The 16,075-nt window shown below is 38.7% G+C and overlaps 1 protein-coding gene across 1 annotated transcript; it reads left to right on the top strand.

Annotated features, from left to right (window-relative positions):
• The first annotated feature begins 10,995 nt into the window (after positions 1-10,995).
• Positions 10,996-15,252, top strand: LOC118789111 (protein sprouty homolog 2-like). The gene is made up of 2 exons (XM_036545428.1): positions 10,996-11,498; positions 13,774-15,252. Exon 2 carries the CDS (start codon positions 13,825-13,827, stop codon positions 14,746-14,748), a length of 924 nt encoding a protein of 307 aa, XP_036401321.1. The 5' UTR covers positions 10,996-11,498; positions 13,774-13,824; the 3' UTR covers positions 14,749-15,252.
• The last annotated feature ends 823 nt before the right edge of the window (positions 15,253-16,075 follow it).

The following is a 16,075-nucleotide window of genomic DNA, read 5'->3' as shown; positions in this document are numbered from 1 at the left end:
ATTTCTTTGAGAATTTACATTGAATAGAACTGTTCATTCTGTTATAATGAACATTTTCTCCCTAAAACCACAAGTACATTTATTTTAGCTATAATCTGGTTAACGAGCCACTTTAAACCACAGAAGCACTTAATTTCCATCTATTTAAAGATGTACCAAAGAATTAACTGCTGTTAAGGCATTAACTAATTGCAGGCAAAGCCAATTCAATTTTTAATTAAATCATTATGCTTATAAATTGAAATTCAAAATGTTTCATTTATAGGAGTACTTGACAATTATGTTACAGTACATTTTGTTACATCTTTATTCTTAAATCCTTGTGCAGCAAGCAGTATTCGGCACTGCCAATATGCATCATTACTATCATAATATACGTCTCATCTGTCTGCTTATATAGGCATTTCTAGTTTTAAAATGAGACAAAATTCCACAGATAGGACCAAAGTTTACTGTTTACATTGGAAAGAGTGCTTTTCATACCAGGGTAGTTGATTGGTTGTGATATCGCTCAAATGTAAAGCATCCTTTTGCAGCATTCTGTTGGGAAATGCAGGGGAGGCTTCCACAAAACCACTGTTTCAGCATGTAAGCAAACAACTTTCATGGCTCTGGGCTCACACATGTCAAAAGCTTTCAGTGTTTCAAAATGATAAGACCTTATTGCATCAGTTGCTTCATGGATCAAGTTGTCAACTAATTCATATTCTTGAAGGCTGCAATGGTCACACAGTTTGGACTGTTTTAACACAACTTAGAAGAGACAAGTTTTTTGATTAATTCAGCTAATGGGTTTTTATGTAATTGACTGACAGCTCAACTTTTTTATCCAAGTTTTTTGAGAGTAAAAAAAAAATGACAAAACTATTAATCAGCATGTTTCTATATGCCCCTGACAGAACAGAACTTCCCATGTACACGGCAAACCCTGACAGCAAAGACTTCACCAATGAATGCCTGGCATGCTAATTTTGTACTTTTCCTGGTTGCTTAGAGAAGGGGGCTATATTTTGAGCCTGTTGTATCTGTTTTTCAATAAGTGTTTCTGCTTAAAAAAAAGTGAGGGCTGGATCTTGCTGAATTAAGTTGTAAACTTGCAAGCATTCCTCAGCATTCTGCAGTCTCTCGCTATCAATCGGCTCTTTATGCCTCTCAGTCAAGGCCGGATGTTTGCAGTGGTCTGCAGCTGTTGTTTAAGGCCTACCAAGCAGCGGACAGACTGGCAGCACATTGAGTGAGCGATGCCTGGAGCCTGGGAAAGGTCCCGTCTCTGAATGCCTCCAGTGCTGTTTGGTAATTAGCTTACAATGTACAAGATTAGCAAGCTAGTATCACTGAAAACCCAGCCAAGGAGCTTTCCTGATACTTAAGGACCTCATTAATAGAAAAGGAAAAATCAGGTGGAGAGAAAATGTAAAGGTCCTTTGACCTTTGTTATTCCCTGTTTACATGTCAATATCGTTACATTTTGGCAGGATGGTTTATACAGTATTGTAACCTAAAAAAAGTTCTTTTCAATTTCTCTCTCTTGCTGCTTGGTGGAGGATGACCGGGGTTCTTTGGTTTCCAGAAGTCACTGAAGTCATTATTTTTTTTTACTGTAGGAAGCAGTAGGAGCAGTTAACGTACAAAAGCTGTATACTACATCACTCCCAAATTGACCCCTCTGCCTATGATCATGGGTAGCTTTCATTATACATAAGTACAGCCATAGTTATAACAGACATATTTAATTTAATTTCTTAAAAAACGCTAATGATGATGATAATAACCTGATCTTTGCCTTTTGTGTGTGTGTGTGTGTGTGTATGTGTGTGTGCGTGTGTGCGTGTGTGCGTGTGATCTTTTTATCTGGAAAGAACATTTTTTGGAGTGGTTACCATAGAAACAACATTTCCATGGTTCAGACGTATATACAGACATTCCCTGTGTTCAGGCAGGTTTGTACCAGTTACATGGTTTCCCTTTCTGAAGAACTATTTTATAATTAAACACAAGAGAAATTATGTATCCTGAAGTTCAAAGGAGGCTCCAGTTTTATTTAAGACATCCTGTGTCAGGAAGAGGTTAGAACAAGATGTCCACTGTGAAAATATTACCTCCGATTAAACTTCTGTCTCTTGTTTGATTTCAATTTTCATCTGTCAGACCCAAAAATATTGTTTTTACTAGGAAAACATTTGTTCATAACAAACCGATTCCTAACCTCTTTGTTCTCTCCAAAAATAAAAATAAAAAAATGTGATCAGATTGTTACGCTTCCAAGAAAAATGACATACCTTCAACTTATTTTCTTAACTGTATGATTGGGTTTTTTTAATACTAATGTTAAATGCATGTAAAGTCTTTTGGCTCAGTTTCAAAGATGTGTGCTCCTCCTTGCTCACCATCTGGGGAAATAATTGCTTGGAATTGAAATTTGTCCAGCTAGGCCTTCCGAAAAATAGGACAAGATGGAGAAAAAAGCACTGGTTCATTTTTTTCCTGTTCCATCGCTATGAAGTTTAGACTTGCCTTATGAAGGCATCAGTTTTGCAGAGTGAAATGTACGATGTTTTTAAAGGATAAGAAGTCTTCTGGGCACTAGGAAGAAGCCTAGACCAAAGTAGGGAAGGGGACAAAACATGTGTGAATAATAGAATGTTAAAGTCTAGGAAATGTATAAATCAAAAGGAACACACACTGTGGAGGAGAAAGCAGTTTTTCTTTTTGGTTTGTGGCATAACTAAAATCACACAGGCCCAACTCTTTACCTGGAACCCAGAAGCCTTCAAGGAGAAGCCAAAGGTCAAGAGGAAGTAACTAATCATGTCTGCCTTGGTCTGTATAAGGTATTTCTCCTCAGGAATGCTGCAGTTTGAAGGCAAGAACTGAAATTTATTTGTTCCAGTTTCTCAGAAATTTCTGGAAACAGCAACCACTGACTGCAGTCCTCCCTTGTCTCATCATGGATAAATTAATTTCAACTCTAAAATGACATGTTCTTTATCTAACAAACATTAGAACATCCAAAGAATTGTTTCACAATCTGACAATGGATGATATTTGCAGTGTGACCGCTATCAATGTAGCTGCATTTATTAATTGTTACGTTCACACTGAGTTTGAAAACAGAGGAGGCTTGCCAAGAAAGGACAACTGCACAACACAGTGCAACAATCATTCACCATCATCTGGCCTCAGACATTGTACCTCCCATTTGTTTAATAACTTAGCATTCAAAACTTAAAACTCACAAGTTTGGCTCCGATCAAAGCACAAGAAAAGTGGAATTGTGCATTTTAACAGTATGGTTTCTGAAAAAAAGAAGAGAGAAGAGATGATTTGGTTGAAAATAATGGCTATGCAAAAGTGTCATTAGAGTAGTGTTGTATGAAAATTGTATAATCGAGGTATGTTTACAATTTATCATAGAGATGAATTGTGAGAGATGGCAGCTGTTAAACTGGGCTACACAGCACCAGCTACCACTAAGATTTTTTTTTTATTTCTATTTTCTCCCCAATTTGGAAATGGCCAATTCCCCGAGTTGTGGAATGTCCCATTTGTCATCACAAAGTCAGCCGCTGCTTCTTTTCGCACTGCGGTCCACAAGCTAAGCTAGCACAGAGATGAGTCGGAGGAAGACATTTCGTATGCAGCTTTGGCACATGGACCACAGGCACCCGATCGACCAGCAGGGGCTGCTGTTGCTAATGGGGCCCAAGCCCCTGCCAACGTACCTACCCCTAAGCCAATGTGTTCTGCCTGTGAGCTCCCGGTCACTGTTGGCTAGTGACACGGTCAGGTTCAAACATGGGCCGTAGCGCTCAGTCTACACTCCAAACAAGTACTTTTACCGACTGAGCCATTCGGGAGCCACCCCAAAGAGAAAATTATTTATTTATTTACTCATTCATTTATTCATTTTTTCATTCATCCATCCATTCATTCCTTCATTTATTGACGGATCTTGCTTGGATAATTGTATAGACACAGTGGATTCAGCCCCCTAGTGTCAGACAGCAGCTTCAGAAGTCTTGTCCACAATGGATAGGCAGGATCAATCACACAGCTTTGCCTACTTCATGTCCACCAATATTTCTTTTTCATTTAGGGAAGACATTACTTATTATATTATTATTTTATTTCCTATCCTTGATCCTGGAATAGGTCATTCTGGCAAATGCTATTATGAGGCATACTGCCTTTTACCAAGAGAAGGCCCTGATTTTGAAAATGCTGTGGCATGTTTTCAACTAGAGAATAGAGTCATTTCTCCCTGCTTAGGAAGTTATGAAGGTGTCTGTGGCAGAGAGAAATTTCTCTAATGTTTTGTGAATTCATAGTGACTCTTTACTTCTTCTCTCATTGAAATGCAGCATTTAACTGGTTATTACCATGTTCTATGGAAACTATCATCTACAGTGATAGACATAAAATCACACAAATGGAGGACATGCCATGTATGCCAGAAGGTAGCCCTTCAATCATCAATCATTTTGTACTATGGTATTCAAATGCCATGTGCCCAAATTCTATTTCTGCTCTCCTCCACCTGTGAGTGTCTTCACTGAAATAGCAGCATTACAGTTAGGGCAGGCATTACTTGTTTGTGTTTAAGTCCTTTTATCACATTTTAAACAAATTCACAGATTTTCTGACATTATGATTTCATATTGGCAACATAATTATGGGCTATATGGGTATCTGAAGGGAAATGCCGGGATACTGGGAATAGGATTATAAGACAATATCCCATTAGATATTAACATTATATGCAATTGTTTGTTATAATGGTTGATAATGGTTGATGATTAATGAATAATTTTAAATCTGCAGCATGATTTGAGACGACTACCTTCAAAGATGGGTCATGGATCTGGTAATGCTACTGTAATATGGGAGCAGAAAGAGTTTTCTTTGATAGGGAAGACGGAGGAGGAAAAAAAAACACAACACCCCTTTTTCCTTCAAGCCCATCATGGACAAAGACTTTGCCCTTGAACGCAGAAGGTGTAACTCCGTCAGAGAGGAAGGGACACACGTCCATTTTTGTTTCCTTTGTTCCTGACCATTGGAGCTTGGACATGAATAGTTTGGCCACTGGGGCTCAATGAGGGTACTACCCATGACAATGATATTACAAGCTTGCCTGAAACAACAGCGAAGGTGTGATCAATCATCCTCCCCAGGGAATCCTGTTATTCATAGCTTGCCAGTCCTGATTAAGCTGGTAGCATGGTTGTCTGACGCTGGTGGACACTGCAACATGGATGGTGTGACAGCCATATATTAGACTGCTCAGTCAGTTGGCCCTTGAATATCAAACCTGTGGAACAATGGCCTAATGAGGACTTGTTTTACACACACACACACACACACACACACACACACACACACGTACATACACAGATATCCCTCCAGTTTGAAATATAATTTATTCTGTCATTATATTTAATTTAACTCTGCATATTGGTTAATTTATTTACCCCAATCTCCTGGCGTGTATCAAGAACCAGCTCAAAAGGGACAAACAGACCTGGGCCCACATTCATCAAGTGTTTCCTAAGAGTCTTGCCAAAAGCACTTGTAGGAGTAAAATAAGTTACACCTCTCATACCTCTCATACATGTGAATCAACATGTGAATGGCTGCAAATGAGTGGAAGTGATGACAGATCATCCCATATGTTGACAAAATGCCCAATAAATGCAATTGTTGAAAGCAGTCGTGTTGTCCTAGCACTGCAATGATCAAATATCCCATGAATGTAAATAAGTGGCAGGAAATTAGCATGCGCGCTTTCAGTGTTTACTCAGCTTGAAAGCAACAAATAGAAATATTTGAAAATGTTTTGTTCACAATCACACAATTAAATATTTGTCTAGACTACATCATTTTATTTTTTCACCATAGTTAATAATATTCACAATTTCCCCCAAGGACAAAAGGCTAGAAAACCAACGTATGCCAATGTGAGTCCACAATTTTCAAATATTTTGCAGAATTTGTACAAGCAGTTATTATGTAACAGACTTTCTCGGGGAGAATCCCCTTTTCCAACACCCAGTTCCCATCTCTATAAGACCACAAGTGATACTGTGAACCTTATAGATGACATAATTCATATGTTAATTATCTGTAAGTCATTTATGGTTTTCATACATTGCCATAAACATTGAAATGCAATACACATGTTTGACATGTAGCTAGCTGTTGTACTTGAGCTGTGCACCTGTGGTCATGGGATGAATTATCAGCCATGGTTTTCTAACCAAGTAGGTGACATCCTAAGGGGACGTAGTTGTTCTCAAATAAATACTTTGCCAAGAAGTTCCCCCGTCATCGTTAAATTACTTTTGTTAAACTGGTAAATGGTAACATTCTTCTCACAAAAAGAGTGACAGCATCTCTGACGAAATCGGCAAATAATTTAACTTAAACTTTATTTAATGGATATTTTTAAGAGCTCTGTGTTGTCAAATGTATGCAAAATCTATGTGCTCTCCTGCACGCATGCTGCATGCATGCACCTATTTGCTTTCAATGCATGCACGCTGCCTCTATGTAGCCCCCTGTCAGAAACTACTAACCGGTTAAGACAGCTTGCAAGGACTCCTACATGCTTGCTGAGGAAGGAGCACTGTTAAGTCTAAGGAATCTTGATAAATAACTTTCACTATTTTACAAGGACCACATTCACATCACTCTCAGAAATTTTAGCACTTATGGCATATTGCTTACTTTGAGATGTTCGACAAATGTGGGCCCAGGTCTACAGCTATGTGCTATTCTCGAAAGAAGGCCTGTTGCCACCACATGTGAGTGGTAGTTTACTTTATCAGCCAGTCAACATGAAGAACCCACATTACACTGATTGTTATTTATCCAGTATGAATTTGTCCACACAATGGCTTTTGAACTTGTCCTTCCTTTAGGAAAGAGTTATTTGTGTTTGCCTTTAGAGCTCTAGGCCTTGCTTTCATTCTCCACATTAAGTATTTACCTTATGTTTATTGCGTATCACTTCAAATTTCAAATAACCTTGTAAAGATTTGGTATAATTGGCACCCTCTTGTGGTATGAAAAATGTGTCATTATTTAGTTCCAGCATAATTATTAAAATACAAGGTATAGGTGGGCCATACACAGGGTAGGCATTTATACTCTTGTGTGTTTTTATCAATTTGATGATGTACTCTTAGTGCCACTGCAGATAATATTAACTTCTCATCTTGTATTTCTGTGGGCCCCTTTGCCATCAACAGGCTATTTACCTTGAGTGTTGTGTTGAAGGATTTTTTTTTCTTTGTTTAATAATTTAAAATGTGTATCTTCAATGTGATGCACCCTAAAATAGCAGTTTAGTGTTCCCTTAAGACTGACACAATTAAATTGGTTTTGTCAACACAAATTGGCATAAAAATAGCTCTCCATGGTAGCTGTACTTCTCCTCTTTTATTTTCCTCTCCCATCCTATTTCTAAATTTTTCCCTTCCTCTTCAATTTCATCAGTTGTTGAGATAAATGTCACTTCCTCCTCTCCACCATTCATGACCAGTATTGTAACTGCCCTTCCCCCACCGAACATCATCAATGAAAAGTAATGCTGTTCTGTATAAATGATGCAGGTTTCCTCAGCATGGAAGTGACTGCCAAACAAAGACTCTATGATAGGCAGACCATTCAACCAAAGCATGCAGGAAGTTTCCTCCAAAGCACAGTGTCGGCCACTTAGAACGTATGTCAATGTAGTCCACTTTCTGTTTACATTCCTTGTCTTTTGCAAAAAAAGAGAGCACATTTCACAAGGAAATACAAATAACTTAGAAACCACTTTTCTTCTGTTATAGAAGAGAGAGAGAAAAAAAAAAACATCTATACACCATCATTTTTTTTAAAATAGGAGAAAGGAATTTGCCAAGGGACCATTTCTATAGTGTTGAATGCTGCTTGGCGTAGCCAGGGTTTCCGACCCAGGACACTACGACCCCCAGCTGAGAGGCACCATTGTTCCAGGCCCCCTTTTCACAGTGCAGGCGAAAAGGTAACTGACAGCACAATTGTTTGGCAGGGACTCCCACTGCTTTAAATGCTCGGATGCCCCGGTCACACGTTGTCAATAAGAGCCGCGAGAGGTAAGGACACAAGAAGGGACTTTCAGGAAACTCTCATCTTAAATCTTTCAAAAAAAAAACAGACAGGCCCCACTGACTTTTCCAGTGTTTCCCCCACTTCACTGCTGGGCCCCACCAGCCTGAAATAACCTCTGAGCCATATTTCAAACTCTACTTCCTGAACCATAAAAGGAACAGCCCCCCCACATACACACACACACACACACACACACACTTTAATGAAAAAGGATGTGTCAGGAACAGCTCATGCAGATATTTGGCTTGTGAAATTTGGAAAAGCTTGTCTGTGAAAGACCATCCTTGCTTTGCTGTGACTGGAGTATCTTGAAGAGGTGAAAATAAAAAATAATAATAATAATTAATTACATAAAATTCTCAAGACAGATCTATACATGGTTTCTCACTCAATTTTCCTGTCAACTGTTGATGACCTATTACAAGTTTGCTACCAACAAATGGCATATCGTACCTTGTACCTAGCCAGCTCTAAACCAACCCAAACCTAAGAAAAGGATGAAGTGTTTGAAAACTGAGCATTAAATTCCAGAGATTAGCACTGCCATACCTTGTGAATGAACAGCCTTGGAAAGAGCCAGAAGGTGCGTGTTAACAACCTGTTCCCTGGCCTCCTGAGGAATGTATCCTCAGAGGGTTTGTCTGATACTCAGGACTTGAGCGACAAAGCATCTGGATCACAAGATGCATGTTAGGCCATGACTGTGTCCCACATTGTCTCCAGAAGTTGTTTTGACAGCAGTTGTGGAAAAATGTGGTGTCAGCCAGATGTCAGCTTCAAAACAACATTTTAAAGGATAGTATAAAGGGGCTTTAGTTTGCTCCTGGTGCAACATTTTTTAATGAACCTCAGTTGCTGTACTATGTTAAGAGTAGAGTAATTAAAAAAAAAAATCTGTTGTATTTACTGATTCATGTCAATAGAAAGTAGGATTGCCATACAAGGTGGAGATGCTGAGCTTTGGACACATATGGCTGTTCTCTGTGGAATAGCAGTTTACCTTAAAATTATGATAAAAATATAATTATATATAATCATAATTATGGCTCTATTAAATTTTAAAATGACATTGCACAGTACAGAACAGAGCTTGTGTTCTGACAACAAGGTTAATGCAATTATTTCTGTGAGAAATCTTGAACTAAGCACTCAAAAGTAAATAAAACCTGTTACCTACCTCATCCTTCTACTTAGGAATTATGTCATTGCAAATTGTTGATATGTCCAAACAAACACTTTACTTTTTTTTCATTTTGGGATGACGGGCTGAGTATATTCAAATGGAAAATGCCTGATAAAGATATACACTCTTGCTTGAACCTAGATCCTTGTTTGCGGTATGTACTTTTCCACAAGCAAAAAAAAAAATGCAATAATTGTGCTTACAAACGATATTTGGATTTTTGGAGTTTTCAGGGCTTGTGTTGCTTGTGTTGACTATGTGACAAATGTTGATAATTGCTCTAGTCAGTGCATTATGCACTCAGAGCACACTAGGAAAGTACTTCCAGGTAATTGGAATGGGAAACAAGACCTTTACCAGATTCATGAAGGAAATAGATTAAAATATAGGTTCAGTATGGATGCACCATGAATACATTACTTTAAGAGACAAAGTATTCAAAGAAAGCACACAGTTGCTCAGAATAAACATTTCACAGTCAGTGTGAGTGTTAACCTTATTGTTAGAATCAGAATCATCATTGTCAGAATCAGCAGTGGAAACACCTGCAGCTCAATATAGGTATCACCAAGGCAAGTCAGATTATAACTTAATAAAGTTTCCTAGTAGGCCTAAACATCATTCCAACATAACTACCTTTGATTTCACATTTATCTCATTTATAACATATCTACAGCTGGTTTAAATAATCTGTATACAAAATATCAAACTTACTTCTTATATGACACAACTTAACTTTGATGTACACCTAACTCTCCAAAAGATCCAAGCCATGTTCATGCAAATAAGTGCCAAATACAATGCTTTTAACTTATCTAACCATATCATTTGTTCCTAATTATTTCAGTTAAAATTAAACTACGTTAAACTAACTTAACTAAAATTATTCAGTTAAAACTAAATTGTTCTATATAGTCATTTTCTGGTTTGTAAACAGGTGGGCACACATAAGTCACCTCCCAGTTGCTTAGGTCTGAATTCAATTTGCAGTTAAGAACTGGTCTAAGCGATAGCTTAATGGTCTCATTAATTTAACTTAATTAAATAATTGTGAAACTAGCAAAAACTATAATTATATTTACCATGTAGAGGATGGCATCTGAAAAAGGTATATTGATAATCATTGACAATCATTCAAAATTCGCCCAACAATACACCATCACTGTGTTTCATTCACACGTACAGGTTAGCAGACGTATCATACGTAACACTCTATGGTCTAATGAATTGTTTTATTCCAAACTTGTCCCCTGCGCATGTGAAAAAAAAAAAAATCTTTTGGAAAAAACGGACAATCATGCCGCAGAATCCTGTTTATAAAGGTTTATATTAATAAAACTATCTGCATTTCATCTGCGAGATCACCATTAATCCGTATTAAGATTCCTTAGTTTATTCTCTAAATGAAAAAAACAAGCGAATCAAATACATAGTTCTAACTTTTAGACAAGCTTGTCTCCTGTGTATCTATAATTTTCAGCATGTCCCCTGCAGTTTAGAGCAGTTGCTGGCACAGCAGTGTGAATACTAAGTCCTGTGGAGCCAATGAGCTGGGACCGGATACGATATATCCTCTGGGACAACAACTTCTCTGTTCCCCCTCACTTCCACATGACGCCATTTAGTGCATAAACCCGACCTCCTCCGGAAAGAAGAAAAAAATAAGACGAGAAAAACTTGAAAGCACCTCAGTGTGCAAAGCAGCCAAACATTCAATAACCACAACGACGCTTCCTGAGAACAGTCCATCTTAGCAACGTGCCACTGAGCTTGCCACAGTATCGATGGGCGATTTTGTAGCTAGATCTGAGATCTAACAACGGTTTTTGTTTTATAAAGCATCGCTCACGGAATTTTTGAGCAGCTTTCTACTTTTTTTTTAGCAGAAAGTGCATATAGCAAGCGAGCCACCGAGCTAACTAACTAATGGCTTTATTCTTGGCTCTTATGTTCGCCCACGTGTTCATTTTGAAAGGAATATGTTTTTAAACCCTTTTTCATGCAAAATAAAAGGAGATCCCTGTAATTTACTGGAAGTAAGTTATTGCACTGGATTTTTTAAGGAGGGATTCTAATTGAGAGTTAGTTGCTGTTGTTTTTTAAGAGGAAAGATCCCCTGGCGTTGGAGTTAGATACTTCTAATCAAAACAAAAAGGAGGGTGGCAGTGGTGTGAGCACGGTAAGTGTTGTAAAACTAAACTAGTCAGCAAGCTAACCAACTAGCAACAAAATTCAGCCATAGTCAAACAAGAGCTATGTTTTTGGCTTAGCACCAGTTGGATTTCGAGATTGCTAGTTTGTGCATTCTGTCGGAGCGAGTTCCTGGAGGTCGCATTCGGTTGCAGTAACTCATTGCCTGCAACGGCAGTAAACTGCGCGCCATCGGAGCTATTCTATGGCTAGCTTGCAGTGACTTCATGGTATTATTAGCTAGCTAGATAGCAAGACGGTAGCCATTTCTTATAATGCACACTTTCCTGATGTCAGTCGATCCAGCTATATTTTATGCTAATAAATTACTGATAAAGTTAACGCTGACTGCCTACTTACTCTGCAGATAACACGTATCATATCTTATTAGCTCTTTGGTTAGCTAGCTGGCTGTGCACTCAAGTTAGTGAAAGTAATTCCATAGGTAAGATTACTTAGCTGGGTACCGTATTCAGCTTCTTCGGTACACACATTTTAAATTTAGCTAACTAGCTTGATGAAGGTAGACGTGATGATGGCACAATTTCCATTTTCCGGTAAGGTTATTTTAAGACGAAGGGCGCCTTCTTTGCGGTTTGGGTGACACAAAGCGGTGTCGGAAACTTTTTGTCTTTTACTTTGCTATCAAAGATAGCTATTTGTCTGTCAAAAGCCCCACCCCAGTGACAGCCTTACTTATACTTAGTCGCACAGAGCTACCAGCGCTAGATAGTGCACACATATGCTGACCTTTGTGTGGCCTCTTTCTGGACACATATATATGTACATATGTATGTGTTTATCTGATATATAATATATTTATCTGTGTATGCGCGCATGCATGTATACGTTGTATAGACATACGTTGAATCGATTTCTTATGTCTTACAATTTTGCATCTGCGTCTGTAATTCAAAATGACAGATTGAGTTTGATGTTGCTAGTTCTTTTAGTAATGATTTAAATTGAAGTCACATGCTAAAAAGCATGACATGCAGGCAGTGTTTCTCACTTTTAAAAAGTTGGTCTTACTTATTTTATTGTTGTGTCATGTGATGTCATTCTTGTTGACTTTATTGCCTGCGTTTACTTGCATATGCAAAATAAGTTCACTTTTAAAAGCAGTTAGAGGAGCTATCTACCCAGACTACCAACGCCTATAATCTCTCATATAAAGAGAGTATTTTTAAAATATTTGTGCCGAGCATGCATGTGATATTTTTGCTTTTTTAGTACTTAATACTAGTATTAAAGTACTTAGTACTTTAATAATTTTTTGCAAAGGACACCCATCTTTCTTGATGAATAAGGGTCAATTCTAATGGAGTGGTGTGTTTTGGCCCATTTGTTATTTTAGTTTCCTTCTCCATTTTAATTATGAATATCTTGCTTAGTTTACTCCCCTCAGTAAATTGGTCCATTTCCAGCCAGTTTTCTGTGTTGTGCACGGTAGATGGTACCTGAACAAGCAAGAAAGAAACACATGAATTTAATACAAAACAATTAAAGAATAGACAATGTCACAACCATAGTTATATTCATTATATTTTATGACAATTTTATCTTAAGGCAGGGTTCAACAGATGATTGTATTGTTTAAATTTAGTACCAGTTAGGATGATGGTTGGAATTTGCTGTATATTTTATGATAAAACAATTGTCTTTTTGGGAGTTGTCACATTAGAACTGTTACATTCCATATGTTGAGTTTACTTGAATAAGACTTTCTAGCATGTGCCCACAGCATGACGTTCTGTCAGAAAGCAAAGTGCACAAAACCCTAAACTGGAACCCTTCTTTAATGTTACCATCATATAGCAGAAGTGGAGATGGTATTAGATTCTTGTCCACTTTATTGGTCTTGTATGAGGCTGGGGTTTAGTAATAGACAAGTTTGATTGAATGAAGAAAAAATATATATTTGCCTACTATACTTGCATTATCTGGCTAGGCTTGTGCATGCTCATTTTTATGAGATTATATATATATATATATATATATATAAATATATATGCGCCTGTTTAAAAGGCAACATCCTGTTATGTTTTTGAGTATGTTTAAGTGTTGCAGGCTGGGTGCTAGTTGGTACTCATTGCATTTTGTCATTTCAACCCTGATGCAAATGGACTAGCTGGGGGTTAAAGATTTGCATCTAAGTATTTGATTATTCTCTATCATGTCTGTTACAGTACTGGAAAAAAAAACAGACCTACATTTTTTTTTTCCTCCCTCAGCTTATAAGTCACGCGTTTCATCTCTTTCAGGAGTTCAGATGTGTTCAATGCCTGCAGGAGAGATCCCTCTTCAGAGCACACATGGAGACAAGAACTCAAAATGGCAGCGGGTCTCCCGGCTTGCTGCATGCTCTGCGTGACAGCGGGAGACATGCCGGAGATACTGACACCAGGGAGGCCTTGAGCCAGCAGGTCCATGTGCTGTCACTGGATCAGATTCGGATAATTAGGAGTACCAATGAGTACACCGAAGCACCTATGGTGGCGCCCAGACCAGGGAATAAAGCCACCACGCCACCCCTGCAGCAGAAAACGGAGCCGGTGCAAGGCCTGACTATTGAGCAGGAACAGGAGAGGTCTGTCCAGAGGGGACTGAATCACCACTGCACACAGTCTTCTCAGACCGCCTTTACGAGGACAGTTAGTACAATGACCACTGGTTCCCGGAGTAGTGCGCGGACAAGCACGAGCAGTACATCTTCCGAACAGAGGCTCCTGGAGAACTCTCCCTCCGAACGGATTATCAGGACTCAGCCCAAATCGGCGGAAGTTAAAGCAGAGGAGCTGAAGCCCTTCACGGAGGACGATTTGGGCAAGCACACGTACCGTTGTGAGGACTGCGGGAAGTGCAAGTGCGAGGAGTGCACGTGCCCGAGGACCTTGCCCTCTTGCTGGGTCTGCGACCGGCGTTGCGTCTGCTCCGCGCAGAACCTCGTGGACTATGGTACGTGTGTCTGCTGCGTCAAGTGCCTCTTTTACCACTGCTCGAGCGATGACGAGGACGTCTGCGCAGACAAGCCCTTCTCCTGCAGCCAGTCTCACTGCTGCGTGCGCTGGTCCGCCATGGGCATCCTGTCCCTCTTTCTGCCGTGCTTGCTGTGTTACCTTCCGGCAAAGGGGTGTCTCAGGCTCTGCCAGGGCTGCTATGACCGTGTCAAGCGACCAGGCTGCAGGTGTAAGAACACCAACATTGTCCACTGCAAAAACATTGGGAAACTAACGTAAAGCGAGAACAAGGGGGCTTCATCAACAAAACTCTTAATGCTAGTTCTGGCTCTGTAGGACTAGGTGGGCTGGGATGTACATAGCTGTTTGGAGTGGTTCATCTTTTGTTTTCTGCTACCATTTTTAACAAGGGAGGCTTGTGGATAAACCTCTTTGTATTCCAACAAAGTTTCAGAATGTTAGTCCTACAGACTTTTAATACAACTGATAAGCTACAGTTACAAACTATCCTGACCAACTGTTTGTGAATAGTGTTTCCAAAATATGTAAATTAGCAAATGACATTTTTTTTTTCTGCCAGAGATGTTTTATTTTTGTATGTATACATTTCAACTGTGAAAAAGCATTGTGCCAGCCCAAAGGCACCTTGATTTTAAAGTGTGTATGTGCAAGTATTTGTTCCTATACACACGTACTAATGTACATTCATTTGAATGTATGTATCAATCAGGTAGACTAAATTACATGAATCTTTTCCCCTCAACTATACATGCAAATTGTACAGTGACCCTAAGAAAGTATATTTTCTAATTGTTCAACATTGTTTAGTGTAAAGAATATTTATTTGAAGTTTTATTATTTTATAAAAACATATTTATTTTGAGAGAGACATCTAAAAACATTGCCCTGTTTTAAAGTATACTTCTGTTGTTACTGCAAATAAGGGTGACAAGGGTGTCAGACCTGATGCATATGTTCACTATAAAATAGAAAATATATTAATGTTTGAAAAGTAGACTGCATTTTGTCTGTTTTTGTGTGCTTCACCGTAAAGCTCCATCTGAGGTATGTGCTTGATAATGACATATTGCAGAGGTGGTACTGACTCTTTGCTTTGAAACAGGGAAATCCTTAATTTATAAAGGAAATCCACCAATGTAAATCCTATGAGATTTCTTTGAAGCCAGAGAGAGGGAATGCAAGGGGGCCTAGGTCCTTCTGGAAATCTTGTATGTTCCTTATTTTTGTCTCAAGATTTTTTTTTTCCACAAGCTGTTTTTGTTGGAAGAAGCAAATGTGCTAGTATAGTACTTAAAAAAAACCTGGCATCATATTTACAAAATAATAGGAAGCAAGACTTATCTTTATAGAGAGAAGGAGAGCAACAAGAGTTCGCTGGCTGCCTTCCTAACTAGTTTCAATTGCTGGAATCTTAATCTTGTTTCCAAGGGTGCATCTGGAAGTTATAGAGAAGCCGAATGATTTTTCAAGCTTTCTTTCATTGGACTAGCTGTAGGGCAACATGCACTGTCTCAGCTTTGCTTTGTAGCCTGCACACCAGATGTTCAGTGTACACAAAACCATACTGAATACAACATGGAGCCCA

Source organism: Megalops cyprinoides, chromosome 14 (genome assembly GCF_013368585.1).
Source record: "Megalops cyprinoides isolate fMegCyp1 chromosome 14, fMegCyp1.pri, whole genome shotgun sequence".
Taxonomy (NCBI): Eukaryota; Metazoa; Chordata; class Actinopteri; order Elopiformes; family Megalopidae; genus Megalops; species Megalops cyprinoides.
This window is presented reverse-complemented; position numbering and strand designations above follow the sequence as displayed.